Source organism: Condylura cristata, unplaced genomic scaffold (assembly GCF_000260355.1).
Source record: "Condylura cristata isolate star-nosed mole 26May11 unplaced genomic scaffold, ConCri1.0 scaffold00010, whole genome shotgun sequence".
NCBI classification, from domain to species: domain Eukaryota; kingdom Metazoa; phylum Chordata; class Mammalia; order Eulipotyphla; family Talpidae; genus Condylura; species Condylura cristata.
In genome coordinates, this window is record NW_004567111.1 from 34,866,868 (window position 1) to 34,885,725 (window position 18,858).

Here is an 18,858-nt window from a genome sequence, read left to right on the forward strand (position 1 = left end):
AAAGTCAGTGGGTCAAGACAATTTAGTAGAGAGCTGCCTGGTGTGATCCCAAAAAGGGATTAACACTCTGAATGCATTCTTCATGCCAGGACTCCTCCCTCAGATTTATAAACTTAATCTCACTTAATCCTCATCACAGCCTTACAAAGCAGTTAATGTTATTCCCTTTTTAATGATGAATCAACTCTGGGAGGGTCAGAATGGTCTAAGGGTACCAGGATCTGGGGAATTGAAATGGCAGGTTTCTTTCATGTCTTGAAGTTGTGCTGAGAGGAAGGGCCAGAGCACAATCCACACAACAAGGCAAGCTGGAAGCTGGAGCCCAATACTTCCCAGGGGCTGTGTTGTCTGTATGGGCTGGTGACATCTCGGGAGCCCCCCCCCCCAGGAGGACGTCAGCACTACCCACCTGTTCCACCAGCCCACGTGTTGCCACCCACGTGTGGCATGTTGTCTGGGTCTTCCTTTCCATGTTTGGGGGAACTCACATCTTCACCGCTCTCTCTATCGATTGTTATCTACAAACAAAGAAGAGACATGATCACTCCCCCTGACTAATGCCAGGAAGCACATGAGACAATTCTTTCCTCTAAGTTCTTCAGGCATCTTCTAACCCCAGGTCACAACTGTGTTAGTGTTTGGCAAGAACTTTGGGTTCAGCCATCCATTTAGTTGGGAAGGAGACAAACTGAATTTTTTTTTTTTAATAAAGAGCTGGATTGAGTTCCAGCTTTAGCATTCTCTTGGTGCAGAGGTACATTTACACAAGGAAGCAGACCTACCAGAAGCAGGGCACGTTCTCAGTGGCTTAAAAGGATAACCGTCCTGCTGAATCACAGCAGATACACTTTCAGAGAAAGGTCATTCTTCTGAGAAATGTCATTTGATATAAAAAATGGGAACAGGAAAAACAAAATGTATCTTGTGCTATAATATTTGTTGTACATGAAGACACTAAAATTTTAAAACTGGATTCGGTAATTCTTTCAAACAGCAAATGGTACATTAAACCTCTATGATAGCTGATTATTTCTTATTTTTTATTCAGTACTGATTCACAAAGGATTGATAAATTACCCTAGAATAAAAAGAACTCAAGGTAGCCACATTTCTTGTATGCTATGATCCTACTTTCAAATACAATGATTTTCAAGGCAGATCAGGTCAAATATTCAATTGTTTAAGATTTACAGAAAAGTACTGGCAGGATATCATGCAAAGTCCCCCTGGGTCTGCAGCAGACGAGCTTCTGAGCTCACTATTTTGGCTACTTCGTGAGCTTTACATGCTGGATGTTAGATTTAATGAAGGTAAGGATGTAATTCAAGGTCTTTGCACACACACACAAAATCTGTTAAGAATGAATTTAATATAACTTCTACTGTCTTATATCCACATTAGTTCATTTCAGATTTATGACATTATAAAGGGATTTTAATTCACTGACCTTTCTGCCAATAGTTTTGGCAGCGTTGATAGTTTTTGCCATAAATTTCTCAAAACATGCTAAAGCTGAACACCAGGATAGTACTACTGATCTGAATTCCATACATAGAATCATGCTCTAAAGATGGAAGAAAATGATTTTTTTCTCCTCTGTAAAGTCAGCTACATTTAGAGGAAAAAATAGCACTTAAAATACTTTCTCCCCTGACCTAGCCAGTACCTCCCAACCTGTCCAGATGTAATACAAGAAGTAAGCAATAAATTAAAAATGAATGTACACTATAAGAATTCTAGACTCACTGCCAATATAGCTGTATTGCTGGTGGAAGTGTTACCTGTGGTATCTAATAAGGTGGGTCATTAGCCTGGTGTGACAATCACTTGCTGCCACTCTCACTCTCCCTCAATCTTTGAGTAACTCACCTCATCTCTCACAATCTCTCACTACCTTCAGTCTGTCTCTAAATCCTTAATCTCTCTCTCAATCTCAACATCTCTAAGCCTCACAATTCTTCCTCCCTCTTTCTTATCTTTCAATCTTTTCACTTTCAACATTGACCTCTCACTGTTTCTATGCACCAGTAATTTCTCATCCCCATTCCCCCTTATCTCTCATTGTTTCAACTCTCACAAACACACTCACTCATGATCACTTTAGTGTCTCAATTGCTTTCACAATCTAGTCTCTTTCATTAGTCTTTCAACACCTTCATTCAGTTTCTCTAAATATCTCTTACACTCTTATCTCTCCTTCAATGTCACTACACATAAATCTGACTCTTAATTACTTGATCTTCACCCTCAATTTCCCTTTGGCAATCATCCTACTTCTCTCACTCCTTCACTCCCATCACTCCAAACTCACTATATATCAGTCATTATCTCTTTTCCCTCACTATCACATTCTGTTTCTTACTTAAATATCCCTTTCAAAACTCTCCCACTCCTCTCAATCTGTCATGCTCCATTACCATCTTGCAATCTCTTCGAGTGAGAGACAGATTATAGTAGGACTTTCTCATTTCAATCTCAGTGTCTCAGTCTCTCAATCTGTATCTCCAAGGCTTTTTCTCAACCCTCATACTTCCTCCCTCTCTGTCTGTGTCAATCTCTCAATCTGTCACTCATAGTCCCACTATACTCAATTTCTCTCTAAATACATCTCAGTATCTCCCATCACTCTCCTTCCAACATCCATATATTACTGTCCTGTTTCTCTGTATGTTACATATTATCTGTCACTTGTATTACTTTCTCTTCACTCTGACACAGACCCAGAGTCTGAGATACACAATCATTCTATCTTTCCATCTCTCATTTCTCTCAATGGTTGTTACTCCTCACAGTGAGCAATGACTTAGTTCCTACTCTCTATCATTACTCTTCTCTCAATCTCAGTACATTCAATTTTGCTATAACTTAGTCTCTTATGCTTTCTCAATATCATCTCTTTCTCTCATCTATCTAAACTCTTGTCTCTTCATTCTACCTGTATCTTTTTCACCTCATTCTCTCAATTCTTTTTTTCAACCACTTTCTCATTTTCAATGTCACTGCGCTTAACTTGTCTCTAAAGCTTTCTGACTTTCTCATCTGTTTCCCAGTCTCTCTCACTCCCCAACTCTAAATTTCTGTCTCTTTATGTTACTCTCTCCTCACTCTCTCACTACCCCTCAATATCTTGCTCTCTGTACCTGACAATCATTCAGTTCTCACATTCTCACTGTCTCGAAATACTCAAGTTTCTCTTGGTCCTAATCTTCCTCCACCATCTCCCTATTTCTCCCTCATACTATTTCATCTCTCTCAACCACTCTCAACCTCACTCCCATTATTCATCTCTCAATGTTTCCACATCACTCATTATTTTTCATTTCATTCCTCTTTCTTCAATCTCTCAATCATTCTCATTCCTTGTCCACTCCATTGATCTCCTTGTCTCTTTCATTCTTTCCCTAATCTGTTTCTTAATTTCTTACTCTCTGAATCTCTTTCTAAATAAATCTGACTCTTAGATGTTGATGATACTGATCGACTTTCTCAAACCTATTTCTTTGACCCAGTTTCATTACTCAACCTGTATCTATGTCACCCATCTCTTAATATTTTTCTCATTTTTTCCCTCAATTTCTTACTTTTTCACAATGTCCCCCACTATCTGTAATTATGCTCCTATTTCTCTTTCTACCTCTCCCCTCAGTTTACTACATTCAGTTTCTCTAAATTACTCTTACTCTGGCAGCACTCACATACCCTTTTCAAGATTACCTCTCCATTCTTCCCTGATTCTAAATATATCACCCACTGTCTATCATTGTTACTCTCAATCTCCCTTTCTTCCCTGTCTCTGCCATTCTCAACCTCTATATCACTGCCTCTCATACCTCACTCACTCAATATCCATCTCACTGTTTCTGGCTCTCTCTCATTATAGCTCAGTCTCCTCCACAATCTCTATATCTCACTTATTCTTACTGTCATGATTGCACACACTTACTCATTCAAACTCTTAATCTCTCTTAATCTTATTCTTTCACTCACTGTCTCCCCCTGCCCAAAGCAAACTGTTACTGTATTAACACTGTCACTGTCCTACTAATCCAGAAGACTACAACTCTTAAAAGCAAATTTCTGATTTTAACTAAATCCCAACCTGATCCCTCATAGTTACTTGATTTGGACCTAGTTAGGATGGTCAATGCTGGGTGGAATGAAAGAAATTTAGTTCAACCACCTTATTTCCCATGAGAAAGTTGAGACCTGAACAGTTAAGTACTCGCCAAAAGTTACATAACAAGTTAACAAACAACTTACACTGAAACTTAACTATGTATCCAGTGACTGTTAAGTTTTTTATTTTTAAAAGTTACATAATTGTTGGCCCTCCCTGGTGGCGCAGCGGGTTAAAGCACAGCACTAAGAATCTTAAACCACTTCCGCATGAGTTCCATTCCCGCCTGCCCCGGAGGTGACCACATGGCGTGGCAGACCTCTCCTGACCCGCCCGCTGCTCCCCTCAGCAGTGTACTTCATTGATCTGCTTGTTCTGCTCCCCGCTCTGTCTCTGGTGAATCCTCTCACCTTCCGCATCTCTGGCCTGTACCCCAGTTCTATATGAATAAATAAATAAAATCTTTAAAAAAAAAGTTACATAATTGTTATCACATAATTGTTATCATTAAAGATATTTTAAAAAGGATCTACCATGGATTCTACAGCTCCTTTGAGTAGTCATCCAGAAATGTTATTATATATGGAGATACGTTTATTATTATGTATTAAATATGACTAGGTTTAACAGAATAAAACCTGATGCAAAGATTGAGACAGACCCAATGAACTGGATTGAGTGACAGCGATATGTGGAGAAAGTGAGTGAAGATGTGATTAACAGAAGGAGAGTTGAGAGACTGAAAGATTTGTAAAGGTGGAGAGGGAAGCACATACTGAGGGAGTGAAAGAATGAGACAGAGCAATAAGAACAATGATGGACAAACGGATTGAAAGAGTTGAGTGATCTGAGAGACAAGCAACTGAGAGAGTGTGTGTGAAAGAAACAAAAGATAGGAAGAGATTTGAGAGAGAGATGGAGATAAACAGTGAGTGAATATACTTAAGCAAATTAAAGATAGAAGAAATTCAGCAGAGGCATCAAAAGCAATTTCCTTTATGGCTAGCAGCTTTCATAAAAAATTAGTTGTCCTCATCAGGATAACTAATCCAGTGACTTTCCTGCTACCAACAGTCCTTCATAACAGGGGCTAAAAGACAAATTATTACAGTTTCCGTCAGTTACCTCTAAGACCATGCTCTTGAAGTTGTAACAACATCTACCGATATAAAGGGGTGTCAGGAAGGCACAAAAGAGACTACGAAGCTTGTAGGGAGAATGGGACCTCCATGTTCATGGCCACATGTGTGTCTTGCTAGGCCACCTGCTGGGCAGTGCAAACAAGGTAGCTCCCACCAACCCCTGGACGAAACATTCATCAATCCAATTTGAAACACACCCCATAAATTCCAGGGATACTTCCAGACCTTAGAGGAGTTGATCTAATGTGTGTCCTTTTATGAACACCATGTACTCACTCACAGGAACTTGTTCCTCTAGGCGGATGGGAGGGGCACTCTTGCCAAGAGGTTGTCAAAGTCATTTCAGGGCATCTTCCAGATGAACTGATAATGACTCATAAAAGGTGCAAGGCAGAGAGTCTAGGACTGTCCTCTCTGGGACAAAAATCGAAACAGACTGGGGAAGGCCCATCACTGGAGGAAATGTGCTTCCTGCGGACAGACATGAGCTATGGAACCATTGGTCTCTTACGAGGTTGATAAACTGCTGAGTGAAATTGGTGCTGAGAAGCACTAGGAATGTACTTTTTGAGAGTTGGTTTCATCTGGGAAGAGCTCAAATAAGTCATTGCAATTACTGAGATAGACAGAACCATAACCATGCACAGGGTTCAAAAATTTCCCCAAACCACAAAACGTGGACCTTTGCAACTTTTGACACAAGCTCTTCATCCTTTTTGGAAAACTGGCATTAATCTTAAGAATTGCTATCCTTTTAAATGCATTAAAATTAAAAAAAAAAACAAAAAAACATTAATCTTGCAAATTATAACTCATAAAAATGTTCCAGAGTAAAGCAACCCAATGTCAGAGCACAGAAGGCTCATGACTCACCCACGTCCTACTGTAATTCTGGGCCAGGCTTATGTATTATAGGCGCCTCATGATACTTAAAAACCATCAGTAAAATAAATAGCCAGAATATAATCTTAGACCAGAAGTTAGCTCTTGGAAGCAGGACTGGTAACACACTGACCGCCATTTTCCAGCTGCTGCGGTGCAACAACCCTACCCTTTTTTTAAACAGAAGTCACGTGAATCATGTTATGAACACTAATCCCATTTCCCTTGCTAGCGGTTGGTCTGGGGGAAAAGAGAAAGTCTGTCAAAAGGAGGCTTCTGAGAAAGATTTCTTTCCACGTAGGTGAAGAGTTTTGTGAAGAGTACTGCCCTGCATGCACACTGCCCTCTACTCCCTTCATCACGGAGCGTGGCTGAATGAGGCTGTGCAGTCTGGAGCAGTAGCCCTCATCTGGGGACCCGGTGGCAATGTTTTGAGTCACTGACCTCTTCTATGAAAGCAAAGAATCAATGTTCTTACATTTGAGCTACCAATCAACTGTGCAGAGCAGTTAGGTCTCCTGCTACTTGGAGTCCATTGCATGAAAACCACCTGATTCATGTTTTACAGGATGAGTGAGGGACAGCAGGGAAGAAGCTATTGTCTTCATCTTTCAGAGACAGCCTACTTCCAACAAGAAGACATACTTCGATTTTTCTGACATCAAAAGTTGCCATAATCCAGAGGACCTGAACAGACACTTCTCCAAAGAAGATCTACAAATGACCAACAGGTACTATACAAAAGAAAGGTCCCTGTCTGATTAAAATGAACGAAAATCTAGTTTTCAGATTTGGGCTAAAAGGAGGACAAGGTGTCAGTTGAGGACTAGCTTATGACTTCCATTACTTGCTGATAGTAGTTAGCACAGTGGCACACACACACACCTCTGTGTACATAGTAAAAATGTATTAAACGTGTGCAGAAGACGTAGCACTGCAACAGAATCCTAAGCTGTCAGCTGAGACTCTGCCCTGTTCTGCCGTAATTGGCACAGCAGTGTGAGGCCCCACCACGGTCAGCAGAGCCCTCTCCCACAGCAGGAAACACACGGTCCTGTGCTCTGGGTTGTTCTGACATCCTGAGCTTCCACTTCCCTACCACTGTTTCAGCTCTGTGTCTTGCCAGAGTCTTTGCTGGCCTTGGATGGCTCCCTGCAAGGAGCAGCCCCTCTCCTTTCTCCCAGGTTGGACAGGGTTGTTTTAATAGGGCTGTCTAAAACAAAACTAGGAGATACGTAGGATCCATCTAAAGCTTGTCTGGAAGTACTTTATTTATTTTTTTGTCCTTCTTTCATTTAAATTCAAATAGGAATGAGATGAAGATTTTTGTAACATCTGGGACTATGGAATTCATAGTGGAATCCAGTGGGAGCGGCCCATATCAAAACACCATAAACAAGTGCTGATGAGGATGTGGAGAAAAGGAACCCTTGTGCATTGTTAGGAGTGTAGCTGTGGCCAGGAGTTGGAGGTTTCTCAAAAGGTTAAAAAGTGATCTGCCATACAACCCAGTAAATCCATTCCTAGGTATCTACCGAAAGAATGCAAGAGAACTGACTTGAAAGGAACCTTCCAAAGTGACTGCAGCACCTTTTACAATGGCCAAGAAACGGAAACAATCTAAGTGCCCCAAACAGATGTTCGGATCAGAAAAGATAAACTCGTGCCAACATGGACGGATCATAAATAAGCCAGAAGAGAGAAATTCTGGATGGTGTTACTTATTTTTGGAATATAGAAAAACCAAAGATTCAGTCACACTTTAAATCAAGCTATGAAAGTTGATCCCAGAACTGAGGCAGCCAGAGGGAGGGGGTGGGGGAGCACCGTGGACTGCACCTCAGGGGCAGATCTTGCACTTCTAAACTCTAACAAGGATATAAACCCAGGTACTACAATAAATAAACCTTTACTGGAATTCAGATGTCATAATTGCGTATAGGTGTTAAAAACCCACAAATTATCGGCATCCCAAGTTATTGGCTGAAATGTATCCATCCTGCTGCCATCTGACACAAACACATTCAGATTTTTAAACACTCTCAAAAACAACTAATTACATTGAGATGGCGGGGGTGGGGCAAACATTCTACCCTTTCCATTCATTTTTTTCATGAAAACTCTTAAGTGTTCAAAGAGTTAACATTCAGCCCCAGAGTGAATTCAGGTCTGGCTTAGTGAAGGAAAAAGTCAGCAATGCAAAAAGGCCATCTCAGCTAAGGCAAGCAGTGTACAGGTGCTTTGGTTTTGTTCTCTGCAAGATGGCCCTCCAAGAGACCCCTTCTATCACATACCATTGTGTTATTATTATTACTACTGAAGCTGACTGAACTGTCAGCATTTCAGGTGATTCCAGACCATTGAAGTCTGTGGTCCCTCCCAAATACAAAAGCCACTTAAAAACTCAGCAGAATTCTGAGGTGATAAGTGTAGATAGAATGGTTCTCTTTCCCACCCCTCTTTTTCCTATCTCTAGAGTAGATAGAAGTAGAGTGGGTTATGATACAACCCAGATTCTAAAAGTTTGGAAGTACTGACCCAAACCCCATGCAAACACATTTAGCCCAGGGAATTCCTTTCTGAAAATAGGCATGCGAACTGAAGCTGCACTGGGTGCTCATTATAGTTTACCCCCTGTGGAGAGGTATTTCCAGCAGCAAACCCTGAAAACTGGTTTTCTACTCTGTTCCTGCTATAGTCACATCATGCCACGAGCCATCATTTTGCCCAGCTACCCTTGAAACCACTGCTCATTCATCATGTCAAGCTATAATAACGTTTATGGAACCACTGCTTATTGACGTTTACACCGTGTTTGCTCACCCATTTCCCCCAGGCACATGGAGCGCTTACAAAACTATTTTCATATTCAGCAATATAGTCTTTGCTTCCACCAGGTCCAACACTTCACACATCTCTTGCTGGTTGTTATGGGTCAAAAAATATTAACCAGAAAAATAAAATAATGGAAAAAGGAGAGGCCATAAAGAAGTATATGTGCTGGACACACCAAGAACTCAGGATAGTGCTGTGTGCCACTCATCAGCTGAGAGCATTTCTGGTTTTGTGCTCTCAGATGCACTGTGCAAGGTGACCCAGGCTGCTACACTAGTGCAAGTAGGCTGAGGCTATGAAACACTCCTGGGCCATGGTCAAAACACTGAAGCTAAGTAACTGTATGTTATGGTACATTTATGTCCATGGGTCAATGACCAGACCATTAAAAAAAAATTTCACTGGTAAGTGGCACTGCACATAATCTGTGCTCTGAATAGAATGTGACCAGAGAGGGAAACTGGCATTGACACTAGTCTGTGACTATCCAGAGGGCAGGACTGGGTCTTATTTTTTGTGTCACCTTCAGCACATGGCAGTGTTCACCCACTGCAGAAGCCTAGTAAGTGTCTGCTGAGTAAGTGAATTGCTGCATTACGGGTGGAGTCACTGTGGCCATTCTGAAGCTGAAGAATGGTCCCAGTGGTACACAAAGCCCTGAGAATACACTAGGGCCTGGTAAGTGCTCTCCTGCAAACCAAAGTCACATGAGATACCACCGCACATCCATTAGAATGGTCATATCATAAAGTCCAGAAACAACAAGTGTTGTTGAGGATGTAGAGGAAAGGACACACATGCACTACTGGTGGGAATACAGAGAGACCCAGCCTTTAAGGAAAAAGAGTGTGGTGCTAGCTATCCCTAGGCATCTACCTGAAAAATACAGAGACATTAGTTAGAAGGGATATATACATTCCCATGGTCACTGAAGCACTATTTACAAAAGTCATGTTATGGAAACAATTTAAATGCATTAAAAAGATATGAACTGCTCAGTAATAAAGATCAGTTATTGCCATTTGCAACAATATTGATGATACTGGAGGAGGCAATGCTAAGTGAAATAAGTCAAAAGGAGAAAGACAAATATCTTGTGGTTTCGCTGATATGTGGAATATGATCCTAACCTCTGAATCACAAAGTGTTGCAAGCCAACGTTACCTCAAAAAACAAACCAAAGCACCAAGCCAGCAATGTAAGTAGTGAGCTGATGTCACTAAGGGAGCATTCACATGGAGAGCCCCCTGTCTGAGGCTACAAAGCACCCAGCACCATCTACCTGCACAGTCTTTGAGGTTATGACGAAGAAACGCCTCACCTCAAAGCCTGCATATTCTGCCAAGTGTAAAGTCAAATAAACTAGTTAGAACACACACAGGATTGTGGGAAAACCCCAATAACTAGAGAAGTATAGGACTCATCTCTCCTAAAATTCTTCTTTGTTGAACATCAGAGGGACATGTACTCAGCATTGTGACATCAGTTTAGCAATGATCAGTATGTCCATTTAAACAAAAACTTAGCCTTTTCTGGCGGGGAAGGAGAAGTATAAATCTGTAATACAGGTACTCTTTAAGAGATGAAAAATAACCCCCCCAACCCCACAAACAATTCCACAGAAAAAAAGGTCAAAATCTAAGCAGACATATTTTACAGAGAGAAAACACAAGTTGTGTTAATCTTATATAAATTACAGTCTCATTATTATGCACATAGCTCAATCTAAGTATGGACACACAGAATCTCTATCATGAGAAACCTCTCTTCCCTGCTCACTCCAGTAGCAGCAGCAGTTGGTGCTGCTTTGTGCTTGCAGCTCTATTTTTTTATTCTGCTCACTAAATTATGAGGGGGGAGCCCCCATCCCCAACACCCAACAAGCAGTGGTTGGGATACCCTGGGAGTTGTACAATTTAACTCAATTCTGAAACTCTAGATGGAGACAGCATCAGAGTCCACAGGCTAAGGGGGGCAGTCTTTCAGCACTGCTCTTCCACACCCCCACACCCACTCTATTTCAGTCACTATTGCCTCTACTCTGAACATCTATAAATGGGGGCCCCACAACTTCCTCCTTGGTTTTAATTTATTAGAATGGCTCACAGAACTCAAATATTTTATTTACAATTACTGGCTGACTACAAGAGGATATAGCCTCTAGACTGAAGAGATGAATGGGGTCCGGTGTGGGGCCCACATGTCTAAGTGTTCACCAACTGGAAGCACTCTGAACTTGCCTTTTTAAAAAAATTTTTCTTCTTTTATGGATACTTCATTACATAGCCACAATGAAATCACTGCCCTTTAGCAACTAATTCAACCTCCAGGACCCCTTCATTCTCTAGAGGGGGTTTGCGAGTGGGTGTCTGGAAGTTCTAACCCTCCAGTTACAAGACTGGACCCCTGGCAAGGAGTCTCCATCCTTCTCAGGCATCCAAAATCACCTCATTAATATTACAAAAGATACCTTTGTGGTTCTCAGTACTGGAAGAAATGCCCAGGGTTCCTGGAGATATATGTCAGTAATGGGACATTATATCACATATAAATCACAAAATCACCAAGAAAAGCTCAGTTTTTGTCATAATTTAGTCAATTATAAATGCAACTGTACCAGCTGTAGAGAAGCAGTATGTTGCATGCCAGCAGCCTGGAACCACCTGACTTTCTAGTTCAACTACTTAGGAGTTAGCTGCTGGGCAAAATACAAACTCTCAGAATCTCACTTTTCTCATCTCTTAAATCCTAACAGATACATAAGCCCTTATGGAGCTGTTCTGAGGTTCATTTGAGGCATGGAGCAGTTGTGTGCCTCTTCAGACTTCAGTTCTGCACCTGCAGACTGTGGGGTTGCACTCAGATATAAACCCTTGTTGTTCCCAATTCAAGTCTGTTCTTAAAGATGCTTTCAGAAAATGTGAAGAGCCATTCAAATATAAGATACAGTGGAGATGTAGTTGAAAAGGAAGACCTCATTTTGCTTATCATGCTTTTCAACAAATTTCTACCAGTTCCCTTTTTAATTTTTATTGTACTTTAGAAGCAATGCCAGCTGAAATCATGGAAGTGATTCACGAAATCATTCAATCACGGAAGTGAATGAAGTTGCCCATAGAGTGAATAGTAGCCTAGAAGGGGGCAGGCGGGAAGTCAGAAGGCGAGTGGCTGGAAGTTTGGAAGTAGAGCCAGTGCATGTAGAGAATTCTCTTAGGAGGTCTTGCTCTCGAGGGACAGAGGCATGCACATTACAGTTAAAATAAGAGCAAGGGTGTTCTGGGCGGTCCTGACTAGGGGATGTTTACATGCTGATGGGAGGACAAGAGGGGGGAGGGAATGAAGACACTTGAGGAGAGGAGGGCAGGCTGGTACAGCTGCAGATGGGCTGGCAACTCCACTTTCGCTTAGGAAGCACGAAACTCGAACACTGTCTGAAAGTAAGTTGAAGCCTGAGGAAAGCAGACACTATGAAAGTCCTCATGGAGACTAGGCTGAAAAGACTTTAAAGACTTTTCCACCACAACAGAATTGCAAAATTTCCAATCATGGAGCTCTGTAGAGTATAACCATTACTTTGGAGGTTAAAGATGACTATATTAGTGAACTCTAAAGCTATAATTTAGACACATTGTAAATATCTGAATATGTAAATAGTCTTTCTGCAAATGATATCTTCTAGAAGTTTTTCGTGAATTAAATTTCCACCTCTTGGGCTCTCACAGAGCTCTAGCCTTCTCTCGACTGTCTTTTGGACTACAACAGTCTTATCAATCAGGGAGGCCTATCCATCTGCTCTCCCTGGCCCATAGCTTAAAGTGCACTATGCTTTTCAATAAATGTTCACAACCTTTGACATGGTCATATCAATCAAAGGGGAAATGTTATTTGATTTATACAGATTAGTCTTAGAGACATTGAAGAAGGCTCATGGCATAAGTGAGATATCTTTGAAAGAATAAAGGACTTCCAGAACAGCAGCATATCAACAATGGGCAGACCATGTTTGGAAGCAACACGTTCTTCATGTGGGCGACATTTCTTCTCTATTTTACAGTATCAAGAGAGCCCGATGTAGTTTCACAAAGAAAATTCAAGGAAATGAAACAACTCCCTCCCGCTGCTTCTATTCTTAGACACAAAAGACAGATAATTATCTAAAGTAGTTTTCAATATGAACAAAATGAAAAAGTGACCTTTGGTTCTGTGACAGAGTCTATTCACGTCAGTGTTTTCATCAGAAGCTAAGCAATAGCCAGGCTTTGGGAATGTTCACAGGAGCCAACTTTTGCTCTCCTTCATATTACATAGACCATAAATAAAGAAAAATCATTTAACAGGCAGCCAGACCCCAATGGCTCATAGTCACCCCTAGGGAGTGATAAAATTCTCCTACTGGTCGACTTACATAAACCAAGAGGCAATGAATTTTTTTTAGGATATTCCCTTTGCTCAATAAACCTTAATGTCTTAAACCTGAGAGATGGCTAGACTGAGAGGGGTAAGTAAATCAATCTGGCAAGAAAAAGTAATGATTCAAAGTGCTGGTAGATTAAACTGAAACATAAAGGAGATCACATTCAGTGATTTAAAAATCATATGTTTATGTTAAAAACCTCCACATCTGTTTTTTGCCTATTTTAAAACACACAGGGTAAGTTTTATTTAGTAATTGCCTATTTAATTCTAAAGATGGAATCTCTGTCCAATTTCTGGTTTGTTTATATTCAAAACGGACGATAGACTAAATTTCAAAGTCTATCAGATTTATCTGTTACTGTTTGATGGCAATTAAAGCATGTTGGTAAAGAATAAGGCAATCTAGTTGATCATTCTGATGAAGAGGAAAGTTAGATTTTTTTGAAAGTGATATTATTAATTTATTGATGTAAACTAGCTAAGTAATTAATTGCTTTATTCCATTTAAAAGAAAAAAAAAGTCCATAAACACAAAGAGGACAAGATAAACAAAAACAGGTTGAAGGGAAGACGATAGGGCTGTCAACTGAGAAGTCCTCCCATCCCGCCCTGGTCTCTGCTAGCCACTGGGTATATCCAGAGTGTCTGGCCTAACAAACCATTGTTCTGCTCCTCTGCGATACATGTGCATTTAAATCTTTAGACACCTGCTCGAGTGAAGACAAAGGCTAAGGAAGAAGGGCAGGGAAGTCACGTTGTTTATGGACAAGAGCAGGAGAAAAGGATTGGAGGGCATGTACTACAGTGAGCACCTAGGGTAAGAACAGAAGTTCTTTTAGAAAAAAGTTAACCTAAAATATTAAACTGAAAATTGGGCCCTCCCTGGTGGCGCAGCGGGTTAAAGCACAGCATTAAGAAGCTTAAGCCACTTCTGCATAAGTTCGATTCCCGCCTGCCCTGGAGGAGATCCACATGGCGCGGCAGACCTCTCCTGACCCGCCTGCTGCTCCCCTCAGCAGTGTACTTCGTCGATCTGCCTGTTCTGCTCCCCACTCTGTTTTTGGTGAATCCTCTCACCCTCCGCATCTCTGGCCCATACCCCAGTTCTGTATGAATAAATAAATCTTTAAAAAAATATATTAAACTGAAAATTAAAACAGTGAAGCGAAGTTTTTAAAGTATCTAGAGATTGTTGGTTGTAAAGAAAATTATAATGCTGAAGTCATGTTGATTATTTTACCTTGTAATCTCTTTGGGAATTTAGCATATGGGAACTTTCTTAGTGGTATACAAAGCAGGTCGAATTCACTTAGAATCTTGAATGTCCTTATCCATAGTAGCTCAGCCTCTTGTGAAAAGAGTGACTATAAAGTCTATTCACTGGTGAGGGCCAGCACTACTGTGGTGCTAATGATTAGTTTTAAGATAGCTGCTATGCTTTCCCAATTTGTTAAAAGAAAGCAATTTCCATCAATCTTGAGAGATTCTAACCATAGGAATAATGTTTCCCTTGGCAACCACAGCATTTTAGGTAGCAAGCTAGCCACAGTAATTTGTATTCACAGTGTGTGATGTTCTAGAATGCATTATAGATTTTAAAATGCAAAGGAGATTTTTATTAAAGAAACAGTAAGTGAGAATAGTTGGAAACCCTTTTCTTGGTATGTAAATGTTTTATGTGATCATACATTTTGGATTTATATTTCCAAAATACCGGAAAAATCCTACAAGACTACATTCTAAATAAAATAAAAACAAATGCAAATAAGATGATGAAATACCAGTTGATTGTATGTCCTGCTATTCTGAGAGAACTTAATGCCTGCTGTCCCAGTGTAACTAATAAAATATAATTTTCAGTTTCATAACCAGAACAGTATGAGCACCCTAAAATGACCAAGCAGCAGATATACTCCAGCTACTTGGAGAAGTTTATTATTCTATTTCTTACTCTTTGCAGCAATTGCCAAGGGTGACTGCCCAACTCACCATTTGATACAAGCATGTACACATGTTCAAGCCTATGCTAAAAGCATTTTTTTAATGCTTAGTTTTTGAATTTTGAATTAAATAATTGGAAATTTTGAATTTGTCTTCAGAATTCACAAATAGATTTTCTGGCATTTGTTCCTTATTGTTTTTCTTTATGGAAAGTAACAGCATAAGAGACAGATTTTGCATTTTTAAATCACTTTTACAGCCTCTAGGTAAGGCAGTGCTGACAGCTACAGCCACTTAACCAAGAGCTGTTCAGCCCCAAGCCAGTCCTGCTGCGCGTCCCACTTTTTGTATGTGTAGTTTAGACCAATCTCTTGCCTTTTGCTCTGTGTAACAAGTTCCTACAGTTTATCCCTCTTGCAAATGGGTTTCAGCTTGGTTTCCTATTGCCCAAATACATTTTGTTTCCTGCTCTGCCCTTTGCCCTTTACCTGAGCCCGAACTTTCCGACATGGACTCCCAGACATTGTCACCAGCTCCAGATTCTCTATTATGCTAGTGTTCTTGATGGTATGGACAGACATTCAGTACTTCAAATAACTGTTACCTACTACAATTACCTACTATAATGCCTGGTGCACAGTAGATTCTCAACAGACAGTTGTTAAATGAAGGCATGAGTGATGGACACTAAAGTTTCCTTCTTACTGACTAGAGGTGGGTTTTGTTCTAAGCCACCTCCACCCTGGCTCTTTCCATTGTTAATAAGGCTTCAGGGAGCTCACGTTTGTGTACGTTGCTCTTAGAAGAGTCAATACAGACACTGGAAAGTGGGACAGGTGCTTAGGGTTGTGCAGCCTGGGTCTCTGTGGAGGCCATGTGATGGAGCTAAAATTCACGCTGTCACTGCAATGCTAGATTAGGCTTTGGGGAGGGCAGCATACAAAAGTGGCTTTTTTTCTTTCTAATCGGTTTGTCCAGAGAGGATTATTTTGTAATCCAGCCTCCCTATGGGTCAGTCTACGCTAGCTCCTTACACTGGTGCACGCGTGCAGGAGGAGGCTGTAGTAGACCACCACTCCCACAGGGAATGTTTTAGGGGAGTTTGGCCAGTGCAGTGCTGAAGGAACAAGTACTCATGAAAGAGCACATTTACTATGTCCTTTGTTTGTTTTTTATTATAGGTAAAACCCAATCACTGAAGGTTCATAAAGATAAGCGTCATCAGAATTCAAAGGCAAGAATTTTAGCCTAGTGCTCACTAACTCAGAGTTTTTTTGTTGTGCCTTTCTCTGAAAGTATTCTTTTCCCAAGGAAGTGAGGTGAATGTTCTTAGCCTTGAGAGAATCCTTGGAATGCTCCTAGAGGATTTCCTTATATTAGCCTCTAATCTGCATGTAAAACCGAAGTGGGCTGCCTGTGAAGAGAAACAGAGTGCAGGGAGGCAGTGTGCCCTGGCCCATGCACTTCCTAGGATCGCCAAGTATATGTTTCATTTAGTCTTTATTAAGCCATGTATTACTGCTACTCACAAATGTCCTATGACATAAGTGAAAAGTACAGATTGGAATCAATTTGTTTGTATTCAAATCCTGGCTTTTGACATTTATTTGCTAGGTTGGTGTCATCTGTAAAACAGGGATTATAATGGGATGTATTTCACAGCATCATGTGGAAGTTAAAAAGGATTAATAGACAATTACTTAGAACACTAAGTGCTATAACTATACGCCATAAATAATAGTGTTTACTTTCTCAGAGTGAAAAAATGTATTACATGGTAGAAACATTCATTTTTCAATAGAGATGCGCCATATATACATATTTGTGTGTATGTCATGTTAATATCAGCACTAGGGAAAAAGTAACTCAAGATTTTAACCAGACATTTTCTGAAATTTAAACAGAATGTCCTGTCCTTCCTGTTCAATCCTTATAGCACCCATGGTCTGCTGTCCATTTATGACCTCACAAAGGAAGTTCAGTGCTGCTGCAAATATTACAAATACCAAATTGGTATTTCCTAATGCTGTGCTCTGCCCAGAATGTAGCAGTTGCCTTTTATGGCTCTGGCAGCCAGAATGAGAGCTTGATTGCTTCTGAGCTCTTGAAGACATGTTTGCTTTTCACTATGAAAGATGAAGCTTGCAGGTGACTCAAAACATTTCCAGCCTCAAGGCTGCTCCAAGCAAGACTTGAGAGAAATGGATACCTCAAAAATATGAAAATAAAACACATGGAGTGCCAAGGAAAGGCAGTGTTTTGTCTACAAATTCCAAGTTAGAATTTGTTTTTCAATCTATTTTCCTTGTTCAATGTTTTTTGATATTAGAAAATATCAAATATAAGTTTTCCATTTTCTAAACGCATCTAAATGTCTAGGACAGACATTTCCAGGACTGCAAAGATGAACACATATACAACTTGCCCTCCTGCTAAAAGCTTCCTACAGAATTTCTCTGATGTACATGGGCAAAGTGAATAACGGAATCTAAGCTGGCTGCTGAGAATTCATTCTTACTTGTTCACGCAATGAACACCCATGATGAGAGACTTCTGCCTAAGCGACGCACTAGAGAGAGTGTGAACTGCCCAGTCAGGGGCCCTGCACACACGGTGTTTACAAGCTGGACACGTTATACAGATTATTTCTAATCATCACAATTCTCCATTAGGAATTGTTCTACTTTGCTGAAAAGGAATCTCAGAGAAGTTAAGCAACTTATTCATTGTCACATGGCTATGAATCTACTAACTGGTACAGCTAGGATTCAAATCTCAGTCCAATTCCTTCCAAACACCAGGTTTATTAGATTCTTTTTACTATATCACATTGGCTGCTAATAATGTTATCAAAATTTATAGAATTCAGTGTTTTAAACTTAGCATATTATTGTTTAAGAAAGCAAAGAGTATTTTTCTGAACAAGCTTTTTTTCTTTTTTACACATGTCAGATTTATAGAAAGACATGAATATCGGTAAGTAGGACAACATATCAAAGGGCTAGCATATCTTGCAGAAGTTAGTAAAATGTCAGTATATGACCTGACCAGCTTTACCGTAGTCAATTCTGAACGTTTCTGCAGACTCAGTGCCTAGCTGAGATAACATCACTATGGTCAAAGGACATTAGATACACTATACAAGCTCTCTGAGATTCTGTCTCCCCACCTGTCAAGTGGGACTGTCACGCCTACTACAAGGAGCACTTCAAAGGGTAAGTGAGGAAAGCATACAGAATGCATAACAGTGCTGGGCATGTTTCAGTCTCTTTCTTTTCCCCAAAGGATACTCAAGTGCAAATGTCCCAGAACATAACGGTCACTGATCTCTCTTACAGTAAAAGATAACACATAAATGAGAATTAGAAACTTTTAAGATACATTTTCTGGATGACTCAGTTTTAGAAACAATGAAAAGGGGGGGGGGGCCCTCCCTGGTGGCACAATGGGTTAGGATGAAGCACTGCAAACTAGCCGCAGCCGCTTCAGAGCAAGTTCAATCCCCGGCCCTGGAGGTGATCGGAT

General features: G+C 40.5%; 1 protein-coding gene across 2 annotated transcripts in view; it reads right to left on the reverse strand.

Moving 5' to 3' along the window:
• The window catches only part of VWA8 (von Willebrand factor A domain containing 8), a 278,183-nt gene that overhangs the window by 49,841 nt on the left and 209,484 nt on the right, over positions 1-18,858 (reverse strand). For both annotated transcript variants that reach the window (XM_012723268.1, XM_012723269.1), the window contains exon 39: positions 410-518. In XM_012723268.1, coding sequence (XP_012578722.1) covers positions 410-518 — 109 coding nt within the window. The remainder of the gene's footprint in view (positions 1-409; positions 519-18,858) is intronic.